We start from the raw sequence: 23,741 nt of genomic DNA on the forward strand, positions 1-23,741 counted from the left end.
TGGGTTGGGTTTGTTTCTTTGTCGAGTAGTAGTAATCTAATACTAGTACTGGGGCGTTGGATATGGCGTTTCCCTTTGGCTTCAGGAATTAAGGGAATTTTGAGTCATTGGCCTCGAATTTGTCATCGCTCTTTTGCTGTATGCTATTGACTTGCAGCCGGGGTCGAATTTTAATATTGGCCAAATAGATACCAGGTTTCTTGGTCACACAGCTAGCCAGTGAGTTGGATATACACCAGTTTCATTAGTAGTCATTCTGTCTGGTTAGACGAAAGAAGTCTTGTCTGTATGTCTACGATTGAATTGCATGGCTTGTCACTTGATAGGGGGGAATGAGACTCTTAGAGCAGCAGGACTGGTTGGTGGAAACATGTATATCTAACCCAGGTGGTTAGGAAGCAAGAAGAACTAACCCATATTAACAGTAGCCAGTATATGATGCCGTGACCTCTGGTAATGGGCGACAGCACTCAGGAGTTGGAAATCGCCACGTACTACTGCACTTCTGTAGGGACATGCTGCATTTAAACAACCATGCGACTGTGAAAATATCTTCTATTATCTGTAACCAATGCCTTTTTGATGATTCAATCCGTTAAAAGTCATAGAATTTATCTATGTAGAATTGCTTTTTCCACGGTAAGTTTTATGACACAACCTACTCCGTACCGCTGCACCGTAGATCCATTCTGAACATCCGCCCCGTGCTTTTCGGTCAGATTGTTGTTTCAGGTGTTAGACAAACAGCTGATAATGATCTCATAAGATGCAAGTATACCCAGGCACATTCATGCAGATGCAAGGGAGGATTTATCGGCCAACAAGAACAGCCAATAGTTCGCTGATGATCGCCCGGACTATCGATGCGCTGTGAGAGTACAGCTCGGTGAGCCATGGGTTTGCCACTGGCTTTTGTTAGGGGTCCAACAATTTCAGCTTGCTGGGTATCTTCGCCTTTCTCCCCGCAAGCTACACCACGATGGTCCTGGGTGAAGAAGTAAAGGAGGTTTGTGCCGAGGTCCAGGCCAGCGCGAGTATTGGCGAGGAGAGCAAGACTCGGGATGATCATCTCTCTGGAGGTAATACGGAGGATCCATCGTCATTCCCAGAAGGAGGATGGGAAGCCTGGTCGGTCGTTTTGGGGGCATGGTGTGCTGTGTTCCCGACGATGGGTATAATGAACCTGACCGGGCTGCTGGAAGAATGGCTGGCCGACCACCAGCTACAGGGCCGTACCAAGGCTTCCATCTCGTGGATATTCAGCCTCTGGTATTTTCTCTTCTATCTGGGTGGTATCCAGATTGGTATGTATGTCTTCCTTTGTCCGAATCGACATTTGCTCACTTTATATTCCGTAGGGCCCATATTTGATACTCACGGCCTTAAATATACCCTCATCCCAGGATGCATTGGCATGTCATTGTCGATGATGGCACTCAGTGTTTCCAACGGTAAAGCAATCGCTCTCGAGTCCAGCACCCATTGACTGACAGTCAAATTGTCTAGAATACTATCAGTTCGTCCTGGGATTCAGCATTCTAGGTGGCCTCTCCGCATCAGCGGTGTACACTCCCAGCGCCGTGTGCATCACACACTGGTTCCTTCAAAGACGCGGCCTAGCAACCGGTATTGCAACAACAGCCGGTGGCGTTGGGGGGATCATTTTCACCAATGTATTCGGGGTCCTTAGCCCTCAAATCGGGTTTCCCTGGACCATTCGTATCCTTGGGTTTATGTTCATCGGAAGCTTAACCATCAGCCTCCTGTTCCTCAAGGCCCGTCTTCCGCCTAGCCCATTTTCACGTGCGAGAATTGATATCGGGGCGCTCAAAGAGCCCGTCTTCACCATGACATCTGCCTCTGTTGTCCTCGCCGAGGTCGGCCTGATGATTGTAGTCACCTACCTTCCTTCCTACGCACGATCCCACGGAATCAGAGATTCTCTATCGTACCAGCTGATGACCATTGTCAGCGCCACCTCTATCGTTGGTCGGGTCATTCCCGGGATCTTAGCAGACAAATGGGGCCGCTTCAACGTCATGTTTGTGACCTGTGCTGCATGTGCCATCCTCTCATTTACGCTGTGGTTGAACAGTAGCAACATGGCGGGCATTCTTGCTTTTGCAGCACTTTTCGGATTCTGGAGCGGACCGGCAATCAGCCTGACGCCTGTGTGCGTGGCTCAGATCTCGAAGACGGAGAACTATGGCACGCGATTTGGGGCAACCACGGCAGTGTTGGGATTAGCATTGTTAGTTTCCATCCCAGTGGCAGGAGAGATTTTGAAGGAGCAGAATCGAGGAGGTGCAAGTGAAACAGAGTATTCAGGCCTGATTGCGTTTTGTGGAGCGGCGTATGCTGGGGCCTGCTTGTTCTTGTTTCTGGCTAAAGGGGCAAGGGTGGGATGGAGGCCGACAAAGATCTTCTGAGAGACGCAGGATATGATGAATTAATTGACTGGAGAAGGAAGGTCTCGAGTATGCCAGTTCCAGAAGCGATTACCCTCAGGGTGGTATAGATGTAGACTTGGTTAGCGAGATTTGCATGGCGAATCGATCCTTTCGCGCATAGGATAGCGTCACTGCCATGTTTGCATGCGGGGTTCACCACCGTGCCCTTCCCATCGGGTCTAGAGAGTAGTAAAGAGGAGTGTCGGGGACGAGGGGAAGGGGAAAGCTGGGGGAAGCGGATGGCCCAATCGGGAAGACGCACGGACCCGGACACGCGCCGCTTTGGTTTGGTTTGGTTTGGCAACAGGCCGACGGACTTCCCATCGAACGCTTCTTCTCCAATTTACTTGCTGTTGCCTCTGCTGCTGCCCCCACTTTTGTTTCTCTCTCCAGTCCTCAGTTACAGGAAGCTCTGACTGCCGGGTTGCGAGTACTGTCTGACTGCTCTGAGTGTTTGCGAGGCAGCCCGCGACAAGTGAAACGGCCGCGGTCTGTTTATCCTCCGCCCTCCGCCGTCGCCCCTCCAACCCGCCTCATGCCTCTGCGTCTATGCGACCACTGTGACCACCCCTCGTCTTCCAAGCTTCCTCAGCCCTGCCTCCCACGTGCTTGATCCCGCCATGGAGAAATTTATGCGCTCCTGGCGTCAGGATGCGCTGAACCGCGGCCAGCACGATGCGGCCATCTACATCGGCGACAAGGTGCTGGCGCTGACCAGTAAGTGGATGGGCCCGTCCATCCAGCGACCTGGGCTAAACAAGTTCTCTCTCTAGACACCGATGCCGATACCTTCTGGTTGGCCCAAGTCCACTTCTCGAACAACAATTACGCACGCGCATTAGCCCTGTTGTCGCGAAAAGACCTCATCGCCAGAAGTACCGCCTGTCGCTACCTGGCCGCGCACTGCCACATCAAGCAGAACCAATTCGAACAAGCGCTCTCGGTACTGGGAGACCACAACCCGACCCACCTCATACGCAGCAGCAACAGCCGACGCAAATTGCAGCACCTCAACGGCCAGAGCCATGTCACGTTGCGTAATGGGAAGACGACGGCGTCGCGCATCGACCGCAGCGAGGAGCGGGAGAAGGAGGATGCCACCAATATCCGGTTCGAGGCGGCCATGTGCTACCTGCGGGGACTGTGTTTCGCGAAACAGAATGCGTTCGATCGTGCCCGCGATTGCTACAAGGACGCCGTCCGCATCGATGTGCAGTGCTTCGAAGCTTTCGACCAGCTCATGAAGAACTCCTTGATGTCGCCCGCAGAGGAGCTGGAGTTCCTTGAGTCCCTAGATTTCGACTCGCTGTCCAGCCCCGACCCGTCTGTGGCCCAAGAAGCCGCCCATTTCATCAAAATGCTCTACACTACCCGATTGTCGAAATACTCTTCTCCAGCCATCCTCTCGGACGCCACGGAAACGCTGTCAACTCACTACAACCTGGCGCAGAACCCCGATATCCTCCTTTCACGCGCGGAAGCATTGTATACCCAGTGTCGCTTTGCAGAAGCACTTGAACTCACATCATCGATCTTATCTACTTCTCAGTCTGCCGCATCCCCGACGCAAATGACGCCAGCAGTGCATATGCCAGCTCAAAGCCACCTCGGTCATCCGCCTGCAGTGTATCCCTTGCATTTGGCTTGTCTTTATGAAACGGGTGCTACAAATGCCCTTTTCCTCCTGTCCCATACGCTGGCCGATCATGCTCCTGAGGAGCCCTATACATATTTAGCTATCGGTGTTTACTACCTGTCGGTCTCAAAAATAGCTGAAGCGCGGCGTTTCTTCTCCAAAGCATCCCTACTCGACCCACATTCCGCGCCAGCCTGGATTGGCTTTGCTCACACATTTGCCGCCGAGGGGGAGCACGACCAGGCCATTGCGGCGTATAGTACAGCAGCTCGGCTTTTCCAGGGAAGCCACTTACCGCAGCTCTTCCTGGGTATGCAGCATCTTGCATTGAACAACATGTCTCTGGCCCATGAATATCTGTCGGCTGCCTATGCGATGTCAACCGGCGCTGCGTCCGGCTCTGCACCTTCTATCCGAGCCAATCCGACTTCGGAACTGAGTTCCTTGGGGGGTGACCCGCTCGTTCTCAACGAACTAGGTGTCGTCCTATACCATCAGAATCATCTCGACGGAGCTGTCGAACTATTCCGTCAAGCACTCGCCTTGGCAACGTCACTTCAGTGTGAACCAGGGGCCTGGGTGGCCACGCGAGCCAATCTCGGACACGCACTCCGTCGTATCGGCCGATTCCAGGAGTCTCTAACGGAATTCGACGAATGCCTCCGGATTGGCGCTGCGGGCGCAAGCTTCGGGTATAGTCCGTTCCTGGGGGGCAGCGGTGGCAGCGCTTCAGGCGTAGCCTCCTCGGGCGTCGGCGGATACGAGGACCGAGGATTGGTTGGCTCACTACACACTGCGCGAGGTCTTGTGCTATTGGAACTGGATCGCACCATGGAAGCCGTGACAGCTCTGCATGAGGCGGTGCGTGTCTTAGGAGCGAGTGGCGGGGGCGATGCCGCCGGTGGTGCCGGTATCGCGGGCACACTTTTATCACGCGCGCTGGAGATCTGGGCACTCGAAGGGCAGGAGACAGAGCCAGCTGTGCTGGAAGACACTCGAGGCACCGCGAGTCGCAGCTCGACGCGGTCCTCCAAAGGAAAGGGCAAGGTTGTCAGACGACGTGGCACTGTAGACGAGCCCTACGCGGAGGAATGGACCGACGAAGTCGCTCACGTCGATAGTCAACTTGCCGCCGAGGGCGAGACTATGGGAGAACGAGTGGAGATGGAGCTGGACGACGAAGCGGACGGACTCCTGCGTCAGGCCATGAGCCGGGTGCGAGGCGGCCGAAGCAAGCGCCAGCCGGGACTGAGCCATGAAATGGTGGTCAGCGAGACCCCGGGGCCCGCCGGCGGACGCATTCGAGGGTCGCGGACGGTGAGGAGTAATGCTAGGCAATAGTTGATGGGCACAGCAGTGATGGATTGACATTCATTGGTGTCGATGGAGCATAGCAACTGGGCGTTTGGATGTGTTATACCCTGGTTTTGTACATTGGTCCTGGTCCTGGGACCTGGGGGTTGGGCTGCAGCATTAGAGGCGTATATCACTCTAGGTTTAGATCGAATATGGTATGCGCAGCAATGGCTACTCTACTGTTTACCATAGATATGTTCACGTTTTCAATATAGTAATAGCATCATCACCCTGCAGAGGGGCATCACCTTGCATAAACCACATAACTTACATAAGCCAATTATCCCCTTGCGCCGATAAGCTTTACTAACCCCACGTGACCCGCTATCGAGATCGCATCGCCGTCCATCATATCATCTTCACTCTCACTCATCTCACACCCCAGACCACCCAACAACCAACGCCACACGGCACCACCGCCTCGATTCTCCTCTCACCATACCCACCTTCTGTCTAAGTCTCTTCAACCTCTCAACTATCGCTTCACCCAGATAACCCGCCACCATGTCCGAGCGAAAGGTCCTAACGTAAGTCCAGGCCTCAACTTCCATAATCCTAATCTCCGACCTTCGAACCCGAAGCTAACTATCGTTGCTCACAGCAAATACTACCCCCCGGACTTTGATCCGAGCGCTATCACGCGCACCCCGAAACATCTCCGGAAGTAAGTCTTTCATCTAGCAAGTGCAAGTGCAAGCACAGCACAACCCAGTAACGCAAAGCTAATACCCACTCTCCTCCTCCTCCTCCAGAACCGGCCCGAAAGTCATCACGGTCCGCCTCATGGCTCCCTTCTCCATGAAATGCACTAAATGCGGTACGTCCGTCCCTCTTCCCCCCCCTCCCTCCCCTCTCTCTCTCCCATCCCCAAAACAACCCCACCCCACCAACCCCAACCTACCCCCCCACTAACACTCACACTAACACAAACACTCTCCAACCCAAACAGGCGAATTCATCTACAAAGGCCGCAAATTCAACGCGCGCAAAGAAACCACCGAAGAGAAATACTTCTCGATCCCGATCTACCGATTCTACATCCGCTGCACGCGATGCAGCGGGGAAATCACATTCCTAACGGACCCCAAGAACATGGACTACCGGGCGGAAAAGGGCGCGAAACGGAACTTCGAGCCGTGGCGGGATGCGAAAGCGGATAACGCGGACGAGACGGAGCAGGAGATCTTGGACAGGTTGGAGAGGGAGGAGGGGTTGGAGAGCGAGCAGATGGAGCGCGATAAGATGGCCGAGCTGGAGGAGAAGATGAAGGATAGTAAGCGGGAGATGGCGATTGCGGATGCGTTGGATGAGATTCGGACGCGGAATGCGAGGATTGAGAGGGGGGAGGCGCTGGGGGAGGAGGTTTTGGTGAGGGATAGAGAGGAGAGGGAGAAGGGGGAGGAGGAGATGAGGGCGGAGAGGGAGGATGAGGAGATGGCCAGGAGGGCGTTTATGACGGAGGAGGGGGAGAGGGTTAGGCGGTTGGGGACGGGGATTGAGGGGGAGGGGGAGGCGGCGGACGGGGGGAAGGAGATGCCGCCGCCGCCGGTGCCGTCGTTTGCCAGGGTGAAGAAGGCGAGGAAGCCGCCTATCGGTGGGCTGGGGATTAAGAAGAAGCCGTCGTTGGTGTAGTATGGGCTTCTTCATTCTTCGTTCTTTCATTCTTTCTTGTTTGTGTTAGGGATGGAGTTCGGCATGGCATGGCATGCTTACAACTACTGGAGTATGGACACAGCATTCAAACATAAACTGTCTTGATTAATTATGATACACCAGCAATGCATAGTAAAGAACAATGAGATAAAAGAAAATAAAAGCAAATATCACAGCAAGTCATAAATAAGCAACATCCCTGTTTTCCCCGGAGCGCCACGCTAGAATGAATCCTTGCCCAGAAGCTCTCACCTCCACAGCCCGAGAGCGAAACGCCAAACATAACAGGATAATACAACAACGGACGGACGGACGGACAGACAGACAGACAGACAGACAGACGATCAAGCAGGTAAGTAGGAAAGCAGGCACTTAGAGATACGGCATCCAGAGAGGATCGCACGACGCCAGATGCTGCGGGTTCACGGCCTTGGAGATCAGATCGATGGTGGTTTGGTTGGCAGGCAGATTACCCTCGGGGGGACTGGCCAGGCTGACGGCGCGGTTGACGATGATGTCACTGTTGTTGTAGACCAGATCGCGGAGCTGGGGAGCTGGCAGGGGCCCACGGTGTTGCGCAGTGGCCCAGACGATCATTTCATCGCGGACAAAGATGCTGAGCTGCTGCTCGAGCTCGTGCCGTGGCTCAGTGAGGCAACGCGCAATCGCCATCATTGCACAGGCAAACAAGCCCTCGGTGGCAATAGGTCCCAGCAGGGTCTGGATGTTGGGGGTGAAGCGGAAAGGCACCTGCTCAGGGTTGTAGAAGAAGGCCTTGGTGGGGTTTATTGTCGGGATGAGCTCCGAGCCCCAAACATCGCCAGTCGATCTCGAGATCACAATCTTGTTGGGATACCGGTTACCCATATGCATCACATAAGTCATGAATGCGATGGACGCATATTGGTAGGCAAACTGCCGCCGGAAAAGCCAGAAGTCCGCGAAGCTCGGGTAGATCTTTTGGAAGTAGTCCAACAGGACAGTGCTGGGAACCCACTTCTCCTGGATAGCCGTGAGCATCTCCGTGCGGAGTACCTGCTGCTGATCGGGTGAACGCTGGGAAACGTCAGTCGTGTTTTCCTGTATGATCGAAGAAGGATGATCACTTACGTTCTGTTTTGTTTCTGTCAACGATCTCATTTTATCCATCATGAACATGACAGGTTCATCCTTGAGGATTCCTATCCGCCGGCAATAGTCCTCGTAGATGCCCTGCATAGAGATGTAGGACGAGTCATCACGAACCAAGCGGATGTGAGGCGCCAGCGGGACCATGAGTGGAAGATAGAAGTACAGGTTGCGACGCCTGCCTTCTTTGCGCTTGCCCAACAGCCCGTTGAAGATTCGGAACAGCTGCAGGATACGTTCTTCACGCCTGCAGTGCCTTGCGGCGGGGTGCTGCACAGCGAATGGGTGCACACTACCATCGTGGCCACGGATCTTGATGCGACGGTGACAGACGCCGGTGCCGCGCACAATCTGGATATCAGGCAAGAACCGATCGATGCGAACGAAGTCCTGGTTCTTGTCCTTGTGCAGGAGATACTGACCCGGCACCTCGACTTCGTCGAACTTGAGGAAGCGGAATTCACTGAGGTGCGGCGAATAGGTCTCCAAGAACTGGGACGGCGCACGGCGATCGAGCTTCTCCTCGAACTTGCGACGCCAACGACGTAGCTTCTGTATGTAATCGTACATGGTCGGCTTCTTCTTGACAAAGTCCGCCTCGAAAGCCTGGCGAATGTGATTCGGCAGGATAGTGTCGGCGAAACGCACGATGTTTCCTTCGGTCGTGGCAGGCAACTTGGAATCATGCGCATACGAGATCGGCATGCGGCCAACGTATGCCAGCCCGTCGTTCAGAAGTGCAACAATGAGACGGAAGGCATCCTCGTCGGGCGGGCACTTGAAGTTCTTGTAGATCTGATCGACCATAGTCTCCATGGACAACGCAAGCAGAGGGAAAGCGGTTTTGAGACCAGACATGATTTCGTCCGAGTACTCCCATGGGTGCTTCAGCGGCTCCTTCTCGGTTTCCGTGCCCGCAGCATTCTGAGCTGGCTGTGGGGCTCCGTTTTGTCCTGGAACCTGCAGATGACCCTGCTGTTGAGCTTGCGGCTGTTGCACTTGAGGTTGCCCTTGGTTTGGTGCTTGCCCTTGGACAGGAGCCTGGGGCTGCATCTGACCTTGACCTTGAACGGGGGGCTGCTGCACATTCTGGCTGTTGACTTGACCGGGATTCGGAACTTGATTTTGCGCTGCGACTTGCGGTTGGGGTTGAGCCTGGTTTTGCACCGGTTGCTGCCCGGGAGCCTGCACAGGAGACGGCGCTGCGGCATTGGCGGCCTGGTTGTTCTGCGCAGGCGAAGCATTCGCCGCTGCAGGCGTAGGCTTGGGGCGCGGCGAAGCCTGCTGCTGGAGTTGCTGTTGCCTAGCACGGGCAAGCTTCTCTTGCTTCTGGTCATGCTGTTTCTTGATACTGAGCATGTCTTCACGGTTCGTACGGAGTAGGAAGAACAGGGCCTGTGGGAACAGCTTCGCAATCTTCACCAGAACAGCCTTGCACAAGCGAGCTTCACGGTGCGACAAGCTCGTAAGGAGCTGGGGTATGAACGTAATCCAATACCACACAGGAGTGTCTCCCTTGAAACTCTCAAAGGCACGCGCAATCTGGCCTTCTTCGTTGTCCAGGCTCAGAAGCCAAAGAATACGACTGAGGAGCTTTCTTGACTTCGCATTCTTGTACAGACCCGCGGCCTCCAGGTAACAGCTGACCGCGTTGCTCGCGAGCTCATAGTCCGACGAGTCCGCCTTGAACCGTTGGTCGCTGTACTGTCCCCATTCCGACCACGCTTTCGCGAGCCTCAACTCGTAATAGAGAGCCACACCAAACGCCTCGTTTGCCTCATTGACATGGTTCAACTTGGCGAGGAACATACCCTTGAGCGTGTAGAACTCCGCCTTCTGCTGCGCACCAAAGTAGTTGAGATTGGTGTTGTTGATCACGTCCAGTCCACTGTTGAGTTCCTTAGGGTTCTGGTAGTGACACTTGGCTTGTTCGCGCAGCTTCAAGAAGGCCTCCTGAATCTCGATGTTCGGGAGGGTGTAGATACGGCTGAGCTGATTTATGCACACTTCGGGCATTTGATGCTTGCGCGCAACATGGGCGAAGCGGTTGATAATCCATGCTGTCTCGTGATATCCACGGTAGGCATACGAGTTGCTCGCCACGTTGTTAGTCTGCGGGGGCAACAGACTGAGATACGTCGCATTGATGAGTTGGAAGATGTGCTGCCGCCATGTAACAAGGTCCTGCCAGGCATTGATATCGTCCCAGAGGTTGGGTAACCGATCTCTCCAGGTGCCCAACAACAGCTTCAGCTCGGCAGACTTGGTGTCAAGGTTACGATCATTGGTCTGCGAAAGACTGGCGCAAATATGGCTTGCATCATGAAGCTCAACCAGGAGCTGGAAATGCTGCAAAATCGGAATATGGGCGTTCGTTATCTTCTTCGGCAGTTGAAGCCATTTCCGAATGGACAGTTGGATAGACTCGTCGCAAACACCGTTGAACTCCTGAATGTTTTCCTTCTTGGAATGGAACTGAAGCAATGCCATGAAAGCCTGGAAGAAGGTACGTCTTGGCGTCGGAGCGTCCGAAACCGACTTGATGAGAGATTCCAGCTGTTCTCTGCTAGTCTCACTCTGCCAGTTCTCAATGTTCCTCCAAGCCGACTCCAAGAGAAGATCGTTCAGGTTCTCATGCTTGGCAAAGTCACTGAGAATTTCCCACTGTTGCAGCTTCTGTGCGCAGATCAACCAATGGTCCTCCCACAGATAATACTCGCCTTGGGAGAACGGCATTGCTCCCGACCGAGCCTTGATCTGGGCATTTTCATAGAGCTGCTGCGCCTTGTCCCACATACCCTGCTGCTCGTAGGAAAGAGCCGCGTTGGTCTCCACAAACTTACAGCGACGTCGCCAGGTACCATAGAAGAAATCGTCTTCCTGCAACCCTGCGTATACTTCCACAAGGGCATCGAGGTTGCTCTCGCGGACAGTCGGGGTATCAATGAGAGGACTGATAGCCGTTTCTTCCAGGTACGTGGCAGCAGTGTACCAAGCGTCGTAGGTCCGGCTAAGGTATTTCATCACATGCGGAGGAATCTTAAAGCGTGGCTTAGCTCGCACCACACCTTCCAGCAGAGCCTGTACGACATTCGGTCTCTTGTCCAGTTGTCTCTGGTGATATTCGCGCGTGATGAGGGTGACCATTCCCTTTTCCAGATCGATGCGATCCTCCCTGGTGAGCGTAGACCAGAAAATTCTAAACAGCGTCGTCCAGAGCTTGTATGACACGTTAGGGTCAGTGTGTTGAAGTTGGCACAGGGGCTCAATCAGATCACGGGCCTTCACATCACCAATGTCAGCGACGAAGCGTTTGCGGTCCGATACAAAGGCTTCCAGCTGGGCATCTACTACAACATCGGCCTTCCTCGGATCTTTCTCGGCATTGCCGAAGAGGAAAGACATTGGGTAAACCGTAAAATCTTCAGGGTGCAGCTTCGCGGATGATCCCATATCAATACAGCCCATGATGAGGTGAGACGCTTGTGCCAGCCAGAAGGAGTCGGCAAGGGTGTCCCAGTTCTGGCATGTCAGCACGTAGCTCAGACGGGAGCTGGCCAAACGGGTCAAGCTGCGGTCAAAGATAGTCATGAAGCGGTTCCGCATCTCAACATCTTGCGCTCTTGTACCGATCAAGAAAGCGTGCTCCAGTCTAACCGTAAGCTCGGTCCGAGTGATCTTGGAATCCTCGTAGATCCTGATAACTAGGTCGAGGAACTTTTTCAACATGGTCTGATCCGGTCGAGATTCGAAGAGTAGCATCTTGTGCAAGACAGCAGTTTTCTCCTTCAGTGTTGGCCATGATTCTGTCGAGCGGAAGATCCAGGCCTCAACCATGTTCAACACCTGAGTGCAAAGCTTGATGGTTTGGGAGCGTTCGACGATCTGCGCCAAGACACTCAGGAAAGGACGCCTCTGTTCCCCTAGATGAGACATGCGCACCGAGATCAGCTCAACTGTCTTGTAGATCAGATCTACTCCAATCTCGAATTCTTGTTGGTCTGGGACTCCCTCTGGAGGTTTAGTCCCCGGAGTATACTGTCCTTGGTTGGCGGTGGAAGCTGCAACATGCTCCTTGGCTAGCTTTTGGGAGAACGCCTTCATGACCTGGGGAACATGGGCATCCATCTCAGCCGGTCGGCTTTTGGAAAGAGTCCATAGGATGTTCAGGCTGGAAACGTAGTTGTTGGCTGACAGTGTTTCCGTTGCAATGGCCGACAAGTACGTAACAAATTCAGATGGCGAGTTCTCAACGTCCATGGCATCTTCTTCCTCCGGCTGATCATCAGGGAGAGCATCGAGGACACGTCGGACAGGGGGCAAAGGCTTAGGAGAAATATCCATGTCATCCTCAATACCGTGCAGACAGTCCTGGATCTCTGGGTTGTCCGAGCGCAAGGGCTTCTCGAAGAGCCTCTGGATGATTGTCGTACGCGGGACGATCCAGTCATCCGACTTGGAATTAAGAAGGACCCGTACAACTTGCAAGGCATTGATCATGCTTGTCACATGCTTTTCGTCCGGCTTGTCCGCCTTCTCGCCCGCGAGGATCGGTTCCGTGACCTTTTGATACAGTTCGATATCCAAATCTCCCCAGTACTCTGGAGACAAAAGGTTCCTCAGCAAATACACGGCCTTCTTCACCATGTCGCCCGTGGGCACAGGTTGCTGCGTCTTTGACGAGGGGAGGTCACGGAAGCGAGCAGCTGGAACTGGGAACCTCTCAGGAATGGTGGTGATGAATGAGATCAGGTACTTGGTCAACGAAGCTCGGAGATCCGAGGGGACCAAATAATCGCGACCAGACCCAGTTGCAGGTGAGGGAGAAGCAGTGGCTTGAGCCTCCTCCAATTTCCGCTTTTTCGCATTCGGAGAGTCGAGAACGCCATTTGGCACAGCAGGACGGCCACCTTTCACGCGCTTTTCTTCCCAGTGCCAAATGAGGCTAATGAGATTCAGTGCTAGCTTCTTGCTGTCATTGGACGCACTGAGAGGAGAAGCGATCTTGATCAAAGAAGGAACAATCAGAGGAACAAAATGCTCCCTGGAGTCGTAGAAAAGGTCTGGTTGCCGCACCAGAAACTGGAAAATACACATGACTTGTTGCAGATTCGCGGTTTCTTCGGCGAGAATGCGTCGGGGCCACTTCGCCCAAAGTGGATACCTTGCATCTTGCAATGATGTATTGTTGTTTGCCATGTGAGTCCTGGTGGGCAAAACCGGCGCTAGAACATCGAGAGCCTGGGTCACGAGCGCCTTCCCTTCGGTCTGGTGGGCTCGCAGCAAAGCCACATACACTTGCACCACAATCTTAAAGGGCGTCTCGTAATGGGCAATGAAGTAACTTATAAGCACATAGGCGCCGTACTTGTTGATGATATCCTCAAGGCGGATATAGTTCCAGGCAAACTTGATGATGTCCTTCCGCGAGTCCTGCACGGTCTGATGATGATATTTGATCAACAACGCAGAGAGCTGAAGAAGCTCCATACGTGAATGATCAACACCAGCCTGGTTGGATTCTTCACTAAGATCAGCCAATTGAGGCTTCCACAAGCGACTCTGGATAAACTCAGTCATGCTCCTATCCATCAGCTTGGGGGTATTAGGCGGACTATTCCACGTTGCCTGAACATCCATAGCAAATATAGGATTGACCAAGTGACGGAAAGCGTATGTCTTCATCTTCTGGGAGCAGGATCGCTGACTGTACAGATCAAGGCAGCGCATTATCACGGAGCGGCGGTAATCGATAGAATCGTTCGTGATGATATGGCGGAAAATGAATTTCGGGAACGCGAGCGTACGCTTCAATTCATCCGAAGACAGGCCATCGATAACCTCGAACAGGAAATCAAGATCTTGTACCGACTCGGTGAGATAGGTTGTGAAAATTTCCATCAATTGATCTTCCGCTTGCTCAACCCTCAACCGCTCGTTGGCTGGCAGTCTGTCGTGACGCAGCTTCTTCTCAAGATCGCGGCCCGAATTCAAGAGCTTGGCTCTCAACTCCGCATGTGAAACCAGCCAGCGCTTGGTTGGTTCATACGCGCAGATGGAGTGCACAATATAGATACCGTTGATAGCAGCAGTGTTCTTGCCATCGGCGGACTCTTGTCCAAATGCCGCAGCGGTGAAACTGTCAGTATCAGCAACAACCGCAGAACGGAGCGCCTCGCTTTCAGGATCAGCCAGAACCTGGCCGAAGAACCGGCCAAAACGCTCATCCTTGAACCGAGACTGGAAGAATGCCAAGCTGTCTTTGGGGTACCGATTGAGATACTTGACCAGAGGCTTCCTGAAAGGGCTATTCGAGGTCCTGCGGAGCTTGTCTTCGAGGTCCAACACCTTGTTCACCAGATGCTCCATGAAAGACGTGGCAGCCGGCGGCAAAAGATGGAAGATATTAAAAATGGCTGCCACAATCTTCATGGGTGGACTTTGCTCCACAAGACTGAAGGACACCTTCTGTAGTGTGCTGTCATCTGCAATTACTTTCATGTGGTCCAGGAGCCGTGCTCCGATCTCCACCTTGAAGTAGTTTGTAAGCAATGTCAACAACCGCGCAAGCCCATCAAGCCCCGCGACACTCAACCGTTTGGGATCTTGCAAGTTCATCAGGATTGGGCGAAGACCGTTCTGGAGCAGATCTTTCGGCAACTTGTTAGTCTGCGTGAGGACATCTCGGAGACCCGCATTTGCCGCTTCAATAACATCAGATGACCTGGAGTAGAGCGACTTGAAGAATACCGAGATAATACGTGCACGACTGGTATTCTGCGGAGCGTTGCCGAATTCCTGGAAGCTCATCGCCATTGACAGGAGGCGGAGGCAGGCAACACGCAAGTTGACAATCATCTCTGCGTTCTTGAACTCGTTGGGCTTGGGGGCGAGCGACTCATCATCAGCATCGGCCAGGGCAAGAGACTCTAGCATCAACCGGTTGAGCGGGTCATTGAAAGTCACAATATTGTTGTGAAGGCTCAAACAGTAAGTGATGGCATCGATGAAACCAATCTGCGTAGGGAAGGGCAGTGCTCGCAGGGGCTTGTTGAAAATAGACTGCAAGAGGCGATCCTTGACAGGCAGAACAAGTTCGTGCACCTGGCAACCCAGCACTTCCGCAATTGTGGAGAAGCTTCGACGAGACGCCTCCCGGGCCTGCTTGTTCATGTGGGACAACTCATAGACAAAGTGGCCACACAGAGAGTACAAGCGGCTTTTCTCGTTCTTCAGATCAGTCAGAGGAAGGGTCTTGCAACATCGCCGAAGAATCACGTCTAGAGTCTCCTGCGCCCTTATCCGCGTACTGGCCGGCAAGTCAGACGGCGTATCCTTGATGACGTGCATCAATGCTCTCACGAATTCCGTCTGCTTGTCAAGAAGCCATGAATCGCCCAGATCCAGCTTGGTCGCAAAGATGTGGATACCAAGACTACCTCCGGCTTTAGTAAACCACTCCTCGCTGTGGCAGCTATGACAAAACACACGGCCTAGATGTTGGAAGAACGGCAACTTGGCCGCTCGTTCAGGCGATCCGAATATGACACTGGCCGCATCCTTCACGACCTGCATGGCTGTCTGAGCACCCTCACGGACACCAGCGTTATATGAAGACAAAGATTCCACCACAGCTTCGGCCAGGACCCGGGAGTCAAGGTAGATAGGGCCTTCCCCATTGAAGACATCGAACCTGCGAGAGTGCCTTGCCTGAGCAAGAGCCCGTCCTACTTCCACAATCGCAAAATGTTTGCAGACATCCGCCACGAAAGCAGTCGCTGTCTGCTCAAGGTCTGGTATGGTAGTGGCGAAGATACAAGCTTTCAGGAGTTTCTTCAGCGAACCTTCCTGGCCCAACTTCTTCGAGATAGAACTGGACCAGTCGGACTTCTCCAAGATATCAGGCATAGCTGTGGTGTTGTTCTCGAAGAGATCGTTCGCATGTAGACGAATCAGGGATGCCAGATCCTCCGGAAGGTTCTCATGCCCAATGTAGAGCTTGAGCTGGGACGAAAGCATACGAAACGCTTGCTGCTTGTAATAAGTATCGGACGCAATTGCCGTGGGAGATTTGGGCACCTCCATCAACTTTCCGATCGCCAAGTCGAGTCCAATATCGATGGGGAAAGGCCGTTTCTCGCTGGGCCCTATGAGTTTGATGTCGAAGCTTGGAGCATCATCAGTGTATTGCTCAAAGGACAGTTCAGGAGGATGGTTGAGAAACTTTCGGTTGCGACCACCAAGCTTTCCCAAGATCCGCATCGTTGTATGTGCGTGGAAATGATTGTAGGGATGGGGTCGCAGATGGTCCCATAGAGCCGTCATCAACTCGTCCATGATAGGAGCCATGATCGGATCCAGATAGTCAGCTGTGAGGTTATCCACGCAAAGTTCGAGTGTCCTAAGACCCTGTCCCACAAGATCCGAGTCTGCGCGCAGTGCTACCACTATAGGACGCATGAGGTAGCTGAGATGTGGAAGCAGGTGGCTCAGTCGAGCGGGGACGGTGAGCGTAAGTTCAACATAGAGGTCGCGCTCTTGTGGTTTCCGGGCAGCGAGCAGGAGGTTGTTGAATGTCTCCAGCAGCATCTCTAGTAATGGCAGGATTTCCTTGTATAGGAGCTCGAACCGACCACCACCAATACTGCGGAAGAGCGACCGCAGCAGAAGGAAGTAGTTCATGGGTTCCTCCGCAGTAACCGAAAGCTCGATACATTTGGTGACGATCTTGGTCACATGCGGGTGCAGTACCTGCTCATTCTGAACAGAAAACAAAGTCACAGCCATGAAAGAAAGCTTGAACATCCTCAGCAGGATCTTCGCTTTTGTCATGTCGGATGTTCCCACTTCATGGATCCGGTCCATGAGATACTGCAGCACCATGCCAGAAAATGCAGGAGAGGTTGCTTCGCTAGCCAGGAAGAATTGCGGCAGATGAAGAAGGGAGCCATGTTCAAACATAAGCTCGTGAAGGTACGGGATCTCGGAATGGAAGACTTCGTGGAAGGTGGCGGTGTCAATGCAATGGAAGATGGTTCCGAAGCTCTCCAGGAGCTCCTTCTCCTCGCGTGACATGGGAGCTGTATATTGGCCAGCAAGGAAGTCAAATGGAGTAGAGTGGCTCACTTCCGGAGGGGGCTGGTCCACGCCGTAGTACTTGAATACGCGTGCCCCCTCGTGGAACAGCTTCTTGATGACCCGCACTTCCTCGGCATTATACCCATATGAGACTTCGGACCAATTGATGGGAACACTGCTCGGATCAATCTCGATATTATCAGGGTTGCAGTTCTTGAGCTGGTGGAAGATGTTCTTCAACCCATTGATCAGGTTCTTGAAGAGGAAGATGTTGTCCGAAACCGGATCCCCACCACGATCGCGAGGGTTGGAGGTCTTGATAGGAGAGGCAGAGAAGATGTCGATCTCATCCCAATCAGGGGGGTACTCTTTTTCAGCAAGATACCTCTCCGAAGAGGGCTCCAGATCCTTCCTGGTGGTCTTGTACGCCGTGGAGACCTTCACAGCATTGTCAAATTGATAATTCATCGATGCGAACTTATCGCCGATCGCATCCAGAATCATGATCAGGAAGTACCGACCCTCCCGTTTGTCCTCAAGCCTGGAGATTCTCTCCGCCATGTTCAAGAGCAACTTGGCGCTCATGGTCTGGAAGCTCGTTCCAGGCAAGTCATCGTGAAGATTCTTGGTGTATACTTCGAGAGTCCGCCTAATCTGGTCCCGCGTCAAGTGGTCCCGCACATGGTGAATTAGATCCGCAAGCATGCTGTAAGCCAAGGGCCTCATGGATTCGTAAACAGTAAGGCCATCTCCGATCAGGGTCCGCTCATCCAGAAGCTCGTCAATCTTCTCCAGGAAAATCTTCCGGTAATTAAAGTTGATTATATGGCGAATTGCAACCAGTAGTTCCTTCCTGGCGCTAGATTTCTCCCTAGGGCAATCTTGAAGAAGGCGCACCACGACCGAGGGGAGAGTGGGAAGGAAGTCCTGCAGCTGTTGCGCATACATTCGAAGGAGATAGGCCAAGAAGCTCATGGTCTTCACCTGCGCCGTGATGAATTCACCAAACGCAGCCCTGTTCTTGATTTCCTTGCATACACCGGTGAAGATGGTCCCTTGAGCTGCGGCGTCCGTGTGTGCCTTCTCCTGCGGCTTGGCCTGCAACAGAAGAATACTCTTGATCAACGGGACGAAAAGCTTGACGTTGGCCGCAACGGAGTTCCGATGAGTCTGGAAGATGGACACGACAATGATTGGACATTCTGCGAGGACCTTGAACGACTGCATGCCCTTGAGCAAGACATTGTTGGGTTGGTGGTCTGGTCCGAGATCCGAAACCGAGGTAGCAGGCGAGCTGGGTCTGGGCGACTGAAAGGTCTGGGCCGACGCACTGGGTGTTGAAGGCATGCCGGAAGGGGTGGCTTGACTGGGTGTGTCGAAAGTGTCCCGCACGACTTGCTCCATCATCTGGAACATCTCCTGGATGAGCGCAAGGAAAGGCTGGACGCGTGCGGCTGTAGCCTTGGCCTGGTTGCGCTCCAGGTCCATTATCGTCTTCATGCACAGAACGGCGTTCTCCTCATTTTCGATGCGTACCAGCTCCATCAACAGGTCGACCATGTCGGCGGCATAGGGCTCCACGTCTGGAGATGCCATTGGCAAACGATGTAACGTCTCAAGGATACAATTCCGTAGTTTCTGGTAGTGTGTCCATGCGTAAGTCCCCATACCATCCAAGACCTCTCCACCCGGTATGATTTCCCCGACTCACCTGCTCGAAGGACAAGTTCGTGAAGACGGGCTCGCCCTTGAGAATGTGCTTGAACACCGGCCATAGTTTCGACAAGAAGATTGGGTAGCTGGCGCCAGAGCATAGTGGTTCGATGTTGTCTCGTAGTTCGACGGCGACATTCGCTCTGATTTTAATATCTAAGTGCGCAAAACGCCGTTAGCTCGGAATCCTACTCGGGTTGGACTTGGCGACTCGATCCAGAACTGAGACACCTATCTCTTCGTGTATGAGCGAAGATTATCACGCACCAATCTTGTCGTCACCCAGCTTGGTGCTGTAGATATCAATATTACGCTCCGCGTTCCGCTCCATGATTCCTCGGGGGGGCTCGGAGGACATGGTGCGTTGTGAAGATTAATGTACTGCCAGGCCGTAAGGCCGGCCTGAAACTAGACGCCGGCACAAGCTGCTCCTTATGTCGGATTCATATGCGTGTGTGGTGGTGGATGTGGTGGAGCTATGGTGAACGGCTCAGCGACGGAAGAAGGCGCCTCATAAGATCGAAAGAGATGGTCGTTAAGTCATCAATCCCAGTCGCTCACTCGAAGACGGGAGAGGAGGAGGATAGAGGAGGAGCCGAAGGGAGTATTATATAGCGGTCGGACAAATGAGGGGAAGGGAGGACGAAACTAGCAGTTAAAGAGTTAAAGAGCGCAAAGCGACAGACGGGCTGCAAACCGACAGGAACAGAAAGCAGCACAGCAGAACGCGGGTATCGCAGAGACCCCGAACGAAAGACTAGGCCCGATCGGGAAGTTGCGGGCCATCGTTTCTCCCGTCCGGCAAGCGCGCGGTTACTCGACAAGGCTGCACGGCTGCAAGGCGGCAAGGCTACACTGCCAGGATAGGATGTAAGGCACCACGGCTGCACTACACGGCTACAAGGCTACGGACACCAAAGACACTTCTTCCACGGGACTTCGAAATTCGCGCGGTTTAGAAAGGAAATGAATCTGGTTCTCGAGGCTATGCCATAAAGACTTCATGTTTTAATCTCAAAAGAGCTTGTCGACATCACGGTCGACCGAGGGAAACGCCATTCGCACCCGTTTTCCAGACCCGAACACAGTTCTAATAGTCCAACTCGAACGTTCGCTCCGACGCACAGGCTCGACCAGCCAGGGTGCTCGCGCGGACACAAGAATATTGAAGGCCATGTACATAAAGTAGTAGTAGAAGTAAATGAGAAAAAAAAAAAAGAAGAAGAAGGGGGGAGGGGGAGAAAATGGGACGCGCGCAAAAAAATGAAGAGCAGCACGAACACAGAGGGGGTTGGCCGAACGGAGAACCAATTAGGAACGAATACACTTCATCGCAGCTCGTAGTCGCTATGCCATCAGGGGAGGAAAATCTAACGGAGGAATGCCCATGAAGCCAACCGTCACTTGGTCGAGTTGCTTCGAGACAGGATCGATACAGCAACGCCAGAACCAGCCGACCGCCGTCGATCTACACGGGGCCGAAGCTCACTGGCGCTACCACTTCTTCGCCTTCGAATATCATCAGAGGAGCCGCGGCGCCGTCTCTGGAGAAAACGGACGTTTCAACATTAGAATCACGCTTGCTATACGATAAAAACGACAACTTCTTAGCAAGACAACGACGAAGCAGGAGGGGGACAAAAGGGTTCCGTGTTGGCGAAGTGCGACAATGCCATGCAGCAGAACATAACCACACAAGCTACTAGGGACGCTCAATACTCACCGAAGATGTCGTGCTTTCGCGGGGCCTTCGTTCCTTGGACGCGGCCGAGTCATCCAATTTCAGAGCATGAAGACGTTTCTGGCTGTCGTGGGTCACGCTGTCGATGTCGTCGAGGTGGACCGGGATATCCGCGACCTGGCACTGTGGGGGGACGAAAACACCATTCTTTCTGTCCGTGGCCCGCTCCAACACCTTATCCCATCGGTTCTGGCGACTCAGTTCACGCTCTTCGGCACTGTTCTGGCGTTCGTTGTATTCATGGGAACACTCGTCAAATAGCTGTGGGTTAATCTCCATGAACATCTTCATCGCGTTGTACACCATGCTGTGAATGGTTCTGGATATACTCAGTCAGTCGCGATCCAACCGCCACCCAATCGCTGGTCACGTACCTGTTCCAGTGACCTTTAGAGTTCTCATACAACGGAGGGAACATGATCGGCAAGATGACCTCCACGTTGTCGCTGACCAAGTTGCAGAAATATTCGTTGTTCCAGAAGTAAAGGGCACGCTCCGCGACCTTGAAACAATCAGTACTATCCTTCTTCCTCCCAGAGAATCCTGGAAACCTACCTGGAAGTGTGGGCTGGCGACAGACTTGGCGAGTTGCTGGAACAGAGGTCCTTGGACCTTCGCGAATTCTGCGGGATCCATGACCTCAAAGATGTCTTCGACTTCATTCAAATACATTACCTCCTTCGTGCTGTTGGTCTTGGGCCAGTAGCGCAGCAGACCTAGGACGACCTGTCTCCGAGTTAGAAAACGCCTCCGGATAGAGCGCATGCAGCAGGGGTCGGATCCAATCTCACATCTTCCGTCAATGTCGAGTCCTTCTCCAGGAACTGAACGATGCAGTAGGCCAACTGTGGGTGATACATGCTCAAGCTCTTCACCTTGTGTAGAGGTAGCAAGACCCGGGTCAAGAAAAGTTTGTGTTCCTCCTTCAAGGGGAGAGCAAAGCCGTTGATAATTGACCCCAGGATCTCCAACAGCTCCGCGATTCCATTGAAGCGCTCGGTCTCGTACGTAAACTGGAAGAAAACATTGTTGATAGATCTGCGAATATATGATCGCAAGTTCAAGAATTTTCCATAGATGCGATGCAAGGTGGTCTTGAGGAAATCGCGTTCGCGGGGGTCTTCCGAATCGAACAGTTCCAACAACTGTAGCAGCGTTAATATCACGGTCCGATTCCGGCGCACTCAGTGGGTGGTTCGCAAGTAGCCTACCTGGAGCACAAAGTGGTGATCGATATACCCCTTAGCGATGTTCGTGTTGAAGTCCTGGCTCTCGATGAATCGCAAGAAAAACTCGTAGACAACCTGGATATGGGGCCACGCCACTTCCAAGACCGGCTCATCCTCCTCGGGATCGAATGCCTCCCCCTGAGGAGTCACTGGAGGAGGGATGGGTCGGAAGAGATTCTTGGCGAACATTTCGACTACCCGAGGGTACATCGACTCCGTGACAACCGAGCGGTTGTTGGCGATATAGTCCAGAAGCTCGTGGAGCGCCAGTCTCTTGATCTCCTTGGATTTCATATCGGCAGTCGGGTCATTGAAGTCGAATATGATGTTGCATTGGTCGATCTTCTGCATGAACAGTTCCTGGCGGCGATTGGGAGGGACTTCGTGGAAGCCGGGAAGTTTCTCCAGCTCCCTCTGGCGCTGGTCGGAGATATCGAACCGGGACGAGTGCTGGCGCTTGGGGGTCCGGATGCCCTCCGACATATCCTTGGGCGTTGTCTGGAGGCGATCAAAAACGTGGGACCTTTTGGGGGGAGCCAGGTCGCCCGGCATGGTCTCGGCGGCTCCGGGGGGGGCAGGGGTGTGCTACGCAGAAACCAGAGTCAGCACCGATCGAGAATCGATCAACGGCCATCGCGAGTCCAAACTGAAGGTCGCAGATGCCGGTCGATATACTCAAGTGAAAGAACTCACCGGTCCACTCGGGCTGATGACGACACTGGGAGCCATGGGCTGCCCCTGCTTTGTGGGAGTACCTGGTCCACCGTTATTCACTGGCTCGCCAGTCACGTCTCCGCCGAGCGAGTTCTGGTACTGACCAGGAGGATACATTCCGGGCTGCGCGGCACCTTCCGGCGACTTGCCTCTCGCATCATTCACTGAAGTTGTAGACGAGGTCGGGGTGCCTTGGTTGGGGGAGGAGGATTGCTGGCCATGTTGGACTCCGAGGGCGGTGTTATTCTGGGACGAGGAGTTGGAGGAGTCTTTCTTCTTGGAGGATTTGTTTGCGTCTTTTGCCCTCGACAACTGCTCATGCTGAGAAGGTCAGTCTGCGTTCGGAGCGTCCCTGTCGAGGAGAGCCGGCCAAGCCAGCAGGGGCGAAGGCGGGGAGTCCCCGGTAGGGGGGCGGAAGTCGAGAGGGAACTCACCACTCTCTGTCTGAAACCCTTCATTGTCACGACTAGTCGAACAGCCACATGTACTCGGTCTCGGATCTCGATGCCAGTGCAGCACGACGCCGCACACTAGCAGGAGGGGTGGGAGTTTGGACAGCGCGGGGGCAGTTCAGGAGAGCCACGTCGGGATTTGTTTATGTCGGCCTGGAAATGACCACATGAGCATTTCCAACCAGAACACCGGCTCGCATAGCGCTCGAGTCGGATCGATAGGAACCAGAGCTAGCCCCAGGGGCCGGTCTTGTCTCGCGAGTGAAAAGGGCGGGGAAAACAATGGAATAAAAGAAGTTTCTTGGTGGGGAGGGGGGGGGATGGTGGACAAGCCTGAAGGCAAGCAAACACCAGCAGCGCCGGGGAGCGGTCGGAGAGATCCCAAGGGAGCAGCGGATGGGGGGGGTGGGTGGGAAGTGGGAGGTGAGGGGGGGGGGCGAAACAAGACGGGTTCCAAGAGCGCGCGAGAGGAACAGGAAACTATGGCTGCAGGACTTACCTCAGAAGAGTTGGGGCTGGGACGATTGGAGAGGGATTGGGGGAGGAGGAGGATCTCTCACACAGGCCGGGACGCTCTTTGGCGCGAATGAA

At 53.6% G+C, this 23,741-nt stretch overlaps 5 protein-coding genes across 5 annotated transcripts; 3 read left to right on the top strand and 2 right to left on the bottom strand.

The window, feature by feature from the left end:
* Window positions 1-885: 885 nt before the first annotated feature.
* BO70DRAFT_424895 (MFS general substrate transporter) lies at window positions 886-2,429 on the top strand (the record flags this gene model as incomplete). The annotated part of the gene is made up of 3 exons (XM_025547630.1): window positions 886-1,304; window positions 1,359-1,451; window positions 1,507-2,429. Exons 1-3 carry the CDS (start codon window positions 980-982, stop codon window positions 2,427-2,429), a joined length of 1,341 nt encoding a protein of 446 aa, XP_025403887.1. The 5' UTR covers window positions 886-979.
* Window positions 2,430-2,800: 371 nt separating this feature from the next.
* Window positions 2,801-5,565, top strand: BO70DRAFT_424896 (anaphase promoting complex subunit CDC16). The gene is made up of 2 exons (XM_025547631.1): window positions 2,801-3,167; window positions 3,224-5,565. The coding sequence occupies exons 1-2, from the start codon at window positions 3,071-3,073 to the stop codon at window positions 5,425-5,427; spliced, it is 2,301 nt and encodes a 766-aa protein (XP_025403888.1). The 5' UTR covers window positions 2,801-3,070; the 3' UTR covers window positions 5,428-5,565.
* Window positions 5,566-5,816: 251 nt separating this feature from the next.
* On the top strand, window positions 5,817-7,240 carry BO70DRAFT_305379 (Saf4/Yju2 family protein). The gene is made up of 4 exons (XM_025540009.1): window positions 5,817-5,969; window positions 6,044-6,106; window positions 6,195-6,259; window positions 6,392-7,240. The coding sequence occupies exons 1-4, from the start codon at window positions 5,947-5,949 to the stop codon at window positions 7,072-7,074; spliced, it is 834 nt and encodes a 277-aa protein (XP_025403889.1). The 5' UTR covers window positions 5,817-5,946; the 3' UTR covers window positions 7,075-7,240.
* A 227-nt stretch (window positions 7,241-7,467) lies between these two features.
* Window positions 7,468-19,687, bottom strand: BO70DRAFT_327100 (histone acetyltransferase TRA1; the record flags this gene model as incomplete). Its single annotated transcript, XM_025540685.1, has 3 exons — window positions 19,282-19,687; window positions 19,013-19,170; window positions 7,468-18,939 (listed from the first exon to the last, which is right to left on the bottom strand). Exons 1-3 carry the CDS (start codon window positions 19,370-19,372, stop codon window positions 7,468-7,470), a joined length of 11,721 nt encoding a protein of 3,906 aa, XP_025403890.1. The 5' UTR covers window positions 19,373-19,687.
* Window positions 19,688-20,442: 755 nt separating this feature from the next.
* BO70DRAFT_401940 (protein phosphatase 2A regulatory subunit RTS1) lies at window positions 20,443-23,156 on the bottom strand (the record flags this gene model as incomplete). Its single annotated transcript, XM_025546997.1, has 7 exons — window positions 20,443-21,074; window positions 21,130-21,257; window positions 21,311-21,481; window positions 21,547-21,900; window positions 21,967-22,569; window positions 22,678-23,019; window positions 23,133-23,156. 7 exons carry the CDS (start codon window positions 23,154-23,156, stop codon window positions 20,717-20,719), a joined length of 1,980 nt encoding a protein of 659 aa, XP_025403891.1. The 3' UTR covers window positions 20,443-20,716.
* Between the last annotated feature and the right edge of the window lie 585 nt (window positions 23,157-23,741).

This window comes from Aspergillus heteromorphus (genome assembly GCF_003184545.1).
Source record: "Aspergillus heteromorphus CBS 117.55 chromosome Unknown BO70scaffold_1, whole genome shotgun sequence".
NCBI lineage: Eukaryota > Fungi > Ascomycota > Eurotiomycetes > Eurotiales > Aspergillaceae > Aspergillus > Aspergillus heteromorphus.